Source organism: Chlorella variabilis (genome assembly GCF_000147415.1).
Source record: "Chlorella variabilis unplaced genomic scaffold CHLNCscaffold_22, whole genome shotgun sequence".
Classification (NCBI taxonomy): domain Eukaryota; kingdom Viridiplantae; phylum Chlorophyta; class Trebouxiophyceae; order Chlorellales; family Chlorellaceae; genus Chlorella; species Chlorella variabilis.
This window is the reverse complement of record NW_005435066.1, coordinates 270,672-277,822: the sequence shown is the minus strand read 5'-3', so window position 1 is coordinate 277,822 and position 7,151 is coordinate 270,672. Positions and strand designations below refer to the sequence as shown.

General features: G+C 66.8%; 3 protein-coding genes across 3 annotated transcripts in view; 2 read left to right on the top strand and 1 right to left on the bottom strand.

Moving 5' to 3' along the window:
• Positions 1-231: 231 nt before the first annotated feature.
• On the top strand, positions 232-3,480 carry CHLNCDRAFT_54421 (hypothetical protein; the record flags this gene model as incomplete). Its single annotated transcript, XM_005844518.1, has 7 exons — positions 232-299; positions 1,059-1,932; positions 1,977-2,416; positions 2,516-2,732; positions 2,896-2,979; positions 3,119-3,286; positions 3,352-3,480. 7 exons carry the CDS (start codon positions 232-234, stop codon positions 3,478-3,480), a joined length of 1,980 nt encoding a protein of 659 aa, XP_005844580.1.
• Positions 3,481-4,014: 534 nt separating this feature from the next.
• Positions 4,015-5,428, bottom strand: CHLNCDRAFT_138831 (hypothetical protein; the record flags this gene model as incomplete). The annotated part of the gene is made up of 5 exons (XM_005844425.1): positions 4,015-4,199; positions 4,410-4,590; positions 4,780-4,970; positions 5,134-5,270; positions 5,424-5,428. 5 exons carry the CDS (start codon positions 5,426-5,428, stop codon positions 4,015-4,017), a joined length of 699 nt encoding a protein of 232 aa, XP_005844487.1.
• A 223-nt stretch (positions 5,429-5,651) lies between these two features.
• Positions 5,652-7,151, top strand: part of CHLNCDRAFT_138830 (hypothetical protein) — a gene marked incomplete at both ends in the record, with an annotated part of 3,543 nt that continues 2,043 nt past the window's right edge. Inside the window, 5 exons of the mRNA XM_005844517.1 lie at positions 5,652-5,786; positions 5,945-6,084; positions 6,120-6,271; positions 6,492-6,664; positions 6,898-7,003. Of these exons, the coding sequence (XP_005844579.1) occupies positions 5,652-5,786; positions 5,945-6,084; positions 6,120-6,271; positions 6,492-6,664; positions 6,898-7,003 (706 nt within the window). The remainder of the gene's footprint in view (positions 5,787-5,944; positions 6,085-6,119; positions 6,272-6,491; positions 6,665-6,897; positions 7,004-7,151) is intronic.

The window sequence follows — 7,151 nt, the reverse complement described above, 5'->3', positions numbered from 1 at the left end:
CCATTCACTACCCAAGGCTTCGGCACAGGCCTCCGGAGGCCTGTGCCGAAGCCTTTGGCGATTCTATTAGGCGTTCCCGAAGGAATTGGCTTGGATTGGCGCTGAGCCGGTCAGCTATGCCGCGTTTGTCCTCACAAGGTGCTGGTCTGGTGGTTTGCCGATCAGCAGTACTTCCCTGGAAAGATTGTGGACTGGGATGAGACCAAGTGCATGCACCGCATCATGTGAGCCATGGCAGCAGCGGGGGAGCAGCTGCTGAGGGCTGGGCTTTGTTGGTTCCTGGGGCACGGGGCAAAAAGGTAAAGGTGGGGAAGAGCCTCCACAGGCTTAACTTCCCGGTTTTAACGTCTAGCTTTAGACCATTATTTGATCTGCCCGACGCGCCAAGTGCAGTACCCCCCACTAGTAGTGAATGGGTCCCGGGGAGGCCTGTGCCGAAGCCTTGGCGATTCTATTAGGGGTTCCCGAAGGAATTGGCTTGGATTGGCGCTGAGCCGGTCAGCTATGCCGCGTTTGTCCTCACAAAGTTTCGACATGGGAGGAATCGAACCTGTGCCCTCTCGGAGGGTTTAGACACTAGCTCCAGCGCCTTCAAAGAAGGCCTTTCTTAGCCGCGGCCTAAAAGGCCGCCAAGGGCCGTCCAAGTGCCGTCCAAGGGCCGTCCAAGTGCCGTGCGCCTGGTCAGTGTGCCCCTTCAACTCCCTCACCGTCGTTGGCCGCGGCGTTAAATAAGGAGCTGGATGAGTGCCGGTGGGTGATACCACAGGCACGAGTTCGAACCCCAGCCGGGACACTAGCTGGGACTTTGCCTCACGGCACCTTCGTGGCGGCATCTGGGCGGTGGACGGCTGCCCGGCAGACCGGCATGGCGCTTGCAAGACGGAGCCTCCCCGGGATGCCATCGGCGGCCAGATTTTCCTCGCTCTGGACAGCCGGCAGGGTTAGCGGGTTCGGCCCCAGCACATTAATGTGCCCAATCCCTGTAACACACACACACACACACTCCCTGTGCCCACGCCTGCTCACTCCCCCCCCTGCCTGCCCACGCCCACCCACAGGTATGATGACGGCAACAAGGGCTGCAAGGATGCGGCGCGGGGCGAGAAGCTGCAGCTGGCTGCTGAGAAGTGGACGCTGCTCGAGGAGCCCCAGCAGCCCACAGCAGGGGGCTGGCCGCCGCCCGGCACGCTTCCAGGCAGCAGCAGTGGGGAGATGGCGCCGATGCTGGGCCGGCGCACAGACGGCAGCCAGGGGGCAGCTGGTGCAGGTGTGGGAGATCACGAGCAGCGCCAAAGCCAGCAGGACAAGGCGAGGGGCAAGCGGCCGGTGGACGAGGAGCGCGCCGCTGCAGCTGGCGGCGCCTCAGCAGCTGCCGGAGCGGCGGCAGCGGGTGGCAGGGATCCTGTGACTGCCCTGCGCGGCTTGCTCCCCTTCCTGCCCATGGCCCAGCGGGAGGAGGCAGAGAGGCAGCTGGAGGCCATGCTGCAGCGGGATGCCGCGGCTTCGGCTGGCGTCGCCGAGCTGGTCTGCAGAGAGAGGGACCTAGTGGCGCAGGCGCTGGGCCCGGCTGCCGGCCAGGCTGCTGGCGCCTCGCGGCCAGCGGCGGCACTGCCCGCCGGTGGGGAAGCGGTGCGCAGGAGCAAGCTGCTTCGCGAGGAGGAGGAGCGGGCAGCCCGGCAGGCTGAGGAGGTGGTGGGCGAGCTGCAGCGCGAGGTGGGGCAGCTGCGGCGGCGCCTGGCAGGCCTGGTGGATCTGGCAGACGTGGTGCAGGGTTGGGACACAGCCCGCGGCCAGGGCAACCCCCACGACTGGGCCTGCACACGACGGCGGGCATGGCACCTCTGCCAGCGCCGCCACTTCCTTTCCCTTTTTTTCTGTATCTTGGGTTTTGCGATTCATGAGGGTCGACATTATTCTAATAGAGGTTCCAATGTGTTCATCCAATGCTCTCATTCATTCTAATCAATGTGCATAAGTGCTTGGTCAAGCATGCCGCAGACCAGGTGGCGGCAGGTGGCGGGCGGTATTTAGATGCGTTGCAAAACATAGGCGGCCTAACCCACCTCTCCTCCTTAACTCCGGGACCAGCAGACGCGCCAATCAGGCTGCCCGCCAGCTCCGCATCGGGCGAGATGGACTCCTTGCAAGCTCAGCTGGAGGAGATTGAGGCGCTGCAGGCCTGCTATCCCGATGGGCTGATCGCCTTCAGCGCAGCAGAGGCGGACACACTGCGCTTTGCGGCTGCCGTGGCGGAGGGGACGTCGGGCGCCGCCAGTGCTGACGACGTGCCCGCGCTGTCTGGCACGCTGTGGCTCCCGGGCCTGGAGCTTGCAGGGGCACCAGTGCAGCTGAAATTTGTGCTTCCCAAGTGCAGCAGCGGAGAGGCAGGCCTGCAGGTGCTGAGCAATGCCCCCAGGTGTGCGGCGGCGGCTTTGTGCAGTGACCAACCGCAGCGTGTGGGAGGCAGAGCCTACATGTGAATCGCTGCGGGCCGCTGGCGCCACCATGACTGCAGGCAGGCAGCAGACCGGCTGCAGGCTGTGGCCAGCGGCACCGCCGCAGAGTGCGCTGCAGACGGCGCGCCCTGCCTGCTGCTTGTGGCGGACCGGCTGGCTGAGGCTGCCCGGGAGCTGGCGGAAGCAGAGGCAGCGGAGCGGCAGAGGGCTGGGGAGCAGCCACCTGTACCTGGCAGTGGCAGCAGCAGGCGGGCGCAGCAGGAGGCCAGGCAGCTGGTGCTCAGCCGGCGGTGCATCTGGTTCCATCACTGCAAGAACATCGGAAAGGCACGAGGGACAACTGCATGCGCTGGGCCCACCAAGTTTGTTTTTGCCACACAAATTGCATGCCGTGCAGCAGTCATGCATATGCCTAGCCAGCTCCCCCTCCCTGCTGCAGAGGAAGAGCATCATCCAATGGGGCGGCGAGCTGCAGCTCGGCGGTTACTCCAAGCCAGGCTTCCCGGGGATCGTGCTGGTAGAGGTGGGTGGGGTGGTGGGTGAGCATTCCAGCTGGCCGGTCTGCTTCTCGGTGCTGCTGGTGGTTCTGCTCCTCCTTTGGCTGCCGGCATGCCGTAAGGCAGCTTGTGCATGTGCGCCCGCTGCCTGGCTGGCTGCTGCAGGGAGCGGGATGTGACATAGATGAGTATTGTCGGCGGCTGCGGCGGCTGCGGTGGCAGGCCATGGCTGTGCGGGGTGAGCAGGACGAGCCGATGGGCAGCCTGCAGGCAAGCTCCTCATCCGATGCTGCTGGTGCTGCTCGCCACGGGCCATGCCCCTGCAGCCAGCAGGTGGCTGCAAGCCCTGCTGCCGCTCACCGCCGGTGGAGCCTGCCTTGCCGTGCCGCTCGGCGCAGGAGTTGGAGGCTGCGCGGCGCCTGCCGCGGGGCGTGCAGGAGCTGGGGGAAGAGGACATGGGGCGGCTGGCGGCGGCGAGCAGGGAGGCGGGGCTGCAGGAGCTGTTCCTCACGGCGCTCAAGCTATGATCAGCCCTGCTCACCCTGCTTGTTGCCTCGCTGTATGCTCCTGCGTTCCTGCCCCAATGCCTCCTTCACTTCCTCCATTGCTGTTTGTTGTTGCATTGAGTGAATGGTGGCAGCAGGCAGACAAGCACAGGGGTTGCTTTGTACTTGCTGCAAGACTGGCGGCGCTCAAGGAATGAGCAGGTGTGAAGTAGAAGCGTTGAGTGGCAAGCAGCGGGCGTGAAACAGAAGCAGATGAGCGACAGCAGGAGATCAGTGTCTCGTAAGAAAAACCAAAACGGCAGGGGTTCGTAGTAGCTGCGGCAAACAATCGTCGCCAGTGGCGCACACATGGCCACACAGGTATGAGAGGAGAATAACAGTAGGGGCACGGAATTCGCCCATGAAAAGAGCAGCCCAGCAGCCAACAAACATGGCAGCAGCTGGAATGAAGGGGAGCGCTTGAAGCTCCAGGTGTGGGCACGCTGGAGTGCGGGCACGCTGTACAGTACACAAGGCGGTGGCGGGTTCCGGCCACGGGTGCGGGCGGGGGCCACCTCATGCCCAGCCCTGCTCCTCGTCCTGGCCCCGCCCCGCGTCCATGCCATGCTCACCCATCAGCCCGCCCTCGCTGACGGGCTGGCGGGTGTCGTCGCCGGCGGCCCAAGCCGCATAGTCGGCAGACAGCTGCTGCAGGAAGCGGGGCACAGCAGACTCCAGCACCCGTGCCATGACCGCGCCGCCTGCGGCAGGCGGCGCACAGAGGGACAGCTTCGGCCAGGATGGCTTCATGCAGGCACGGCTTCATGCAGGCTGTGACCGAACAGCCCGGAACAGCCAGAACCGCTCCGTTCGCGGCGTGCGCAGCAGCAGGCGGTGGCTCAGCAGCTGCCCTGCCCCACGGGCGAGGCGAGCCAACCCCTCGCCCCGCCCTGCTCGGCGGCCCGCCGCACCTGTGCGCTCGATGGTGCTGGTGGGCAGCACAAACCAGGCGGGCACCTGCAGCTGCACCTGGATGAATGTGTCGGAGGCCAGCTGCTTGCCGCCGCCGGGCGCCTCCTGCCACCGCACCACATTCGTCATAGTGGCGTCAAACCGCTCGTTGGCGGCCTCCACAGCCTTGGAGCCCTTGAGCTGCGGCAGGGCGGCGTGGGGCGGGGGCAACTGGAGGAGCGGCATGGTGCGGCGTGGTGTGCGGACCGAGCGAGTGCCGCGACGGCAGCATTCACTGCAGGAGGCAGCCCAGCTCCAAGCACACAGCCGCACACGCGCACAGCCCTGCCAGCACCGAGTGCCAAAGCGCCGGCTGTGCCCCGGGCGCACCTTGGTGGACAGCAGCCGCACGGTGGGGCCTCGCTCCTGCACCGTGACCGAGACGGTGATGACGGGCTCCACTTCAAGCGAGAAGAGCTTGAGGCCGCCCACGTAGCAGCGGAAGGTGTCCTCATCCAGCCGCTCGATGCGCTTGGCGTCCAGGACGGAGTACTGGCTGGCGGGCAGGACCATGTACTCGGCTGCGGAGGGCACGGGGCGGGGGGTAGGGACGAGGCAGGAGGCAGTTGCAGGCTGGGGCGGGGCACGGGGAACGGTGGAAATGGTGCGGAGCGGCGCATTCTTGCTGCTCCTGGTTGAGATGTCGGCAGGTCTGCATTGATCCAGGCAGCAGTGAGGCCTCACCTAGCGGCCTCCCCTGCTCCTTCACATCCAGGAAGGCCCGCTTGGCTGCCTGCAGCACCGCCACCCGCTTGCCGCCGGCAGCCAACCTGCCGCCGCTATCCTGCTGCTGCTGCTCTGCCGGTGCCGCACCCGCCTCGCTGCCGGCTGTCAATTGCTCCGTCTCCGCCGCTGCACGTGCTGCCAGGCCTGGTGCTCGTTGGCGTGCTGCCGGCCGGGTGACTACAGAGTGTGGTTGCCTGCAGGGCCATGCCGCCGCCGGGCTTGTCCTGCACATTGCTTGTGCTGCGGACAGCATGCTGGAAGGGTTGCTGCCCGCACAAGCCACGCCCCCTGCTGCCGAGTGCGCTTGAGCCGCTCCCGTGTGTCGCTGGTGTCGCGCCTGCCGCTGTCGGGCTGTTGACCACGCCGTGAATACTCAAATTGGGCGCCAATCTTCAGGATTGACTGGCTCCATCTGTGCTGTGTGCTGCTGGGCCAGCGCGGCACACACACATTTCTCACATGAACACAAATTCATTATGTCTTATGCCCATCTGATCCAGGTAGAGGTGCAGGAGCGCTCAGGTGGCGCTGCAAGCCACCCCACCAGGGCCTTCACGGCTGTCTTTGTGACCCACACGCGCATTGCCGTTCCCTACACCGGGGGCGCCAGTGTAGGCAGCGATCCAACCATTGGGGAACCCAGGGCATCTGCCAGGGCCCGTGTAGGTGGCCCTCGTGTGGAACGGAGCCCTGATGGGCGCCCTTGCGGCAGCAGCAAGAACTGCGGGGCTTGCCAGCACCAGCTACGAGGTGCCATGGTCGCGGCCAGAACGATGGCAGCGCCCGCAGCCGCCGGGCCGCCTCCAACGCCAGCGGTGCCGCGGGCTGGCGGCACCGCCAGCGGCAACGCAAACATCGCGGCACCAGCAGCAGCAGCAGCCCCCCCAGCAGCGGCCTTGGCAGCTACAGGTGCGGCACCGACGCAGGCTGCCCGTCTGCCACAGCTTCAACCTGCCTGATGGTCTGGGCGAGAACCTGCGGCGGCTGCGGGGGGCGCCCAACCAGGGCCAGCAGGGGCAGCAAGGCGGCGGGCAGGCGGGGCAGGCCGGAGCAGCAGACGACCCGCAGCAGCCCAGCGTGTGGAGCGACTGGCAAGGTGGGGCCCAGGGGGGCGGACAGGAGCAGCAGACAAACTCCCGCTGCTTGCTGTGCATGTCGCCCCTCCCCCGCCGGTTGTTCCCTGCACTCCACCCTGCTGCTGCTGCCGCGCCTGCCACGGCCGTGCCCTGTCCCCTGCTGCCCCCTGCTGCCGCCCGCCTGGCACGCCCCGCCCCGCCACCTCACGGCCCCTCACCTGCTCCGCCGCCCGGGTGCAGCCGACGCCACCAGCGCGGATTGGGAGGACTGGGAAGGGCTGAATGTGGCAGACCTGGATGACCTAGGCGAGGTGGCGGAGCTGCGGGAGGCGGTCATCGAGCGGCGGCGGCTGCGGGGCGGGCGGCGCAGGAACGTGCGCGACGAGTACATACGACCCATCGTGGACGCGCAGGTGCGGCCGCCGCGGCTGCTGTCGCCGCCGCCGCTGCGGCCGCCGCGGCTGCGGTCGCTGCCCGCAGGATGCCCGGGCTGCGGGGCGCTGCTGTTCTGCTGGGGTTGGCCGGCTGCGCCCCGGCGCAGGCCTGCTTTCTTGAGCACGGCGGGGCCTTGAGCATGGGAGTGCAATCGGAGGCGCCGTGACCGACGCAGCTGCCTTTGACCAGCCCGCTCGCCCATCTGCTGCAGGGCATTGTCAACCGGCTGGCTGTGGATGAGGCAGAGGTGGAGGAGCGCGTGTTTGTGGAGGCCATCACCAACCAGTACGAGTCTCGGGAGGCGGTCAAGTATGCGGGTACGTTCTTGCGGTACATGCGGTACATACCAGGCGGTACACTTGCGCAGAACGCGCCTGGGAGCGGTTGGGCTGGGCTACGAAGCCAGCGTGGCCGGATGGGAGGGCTAGCGGCGAGGGTTGCAGGTGCAGAGCCCGCTCCCGCTCG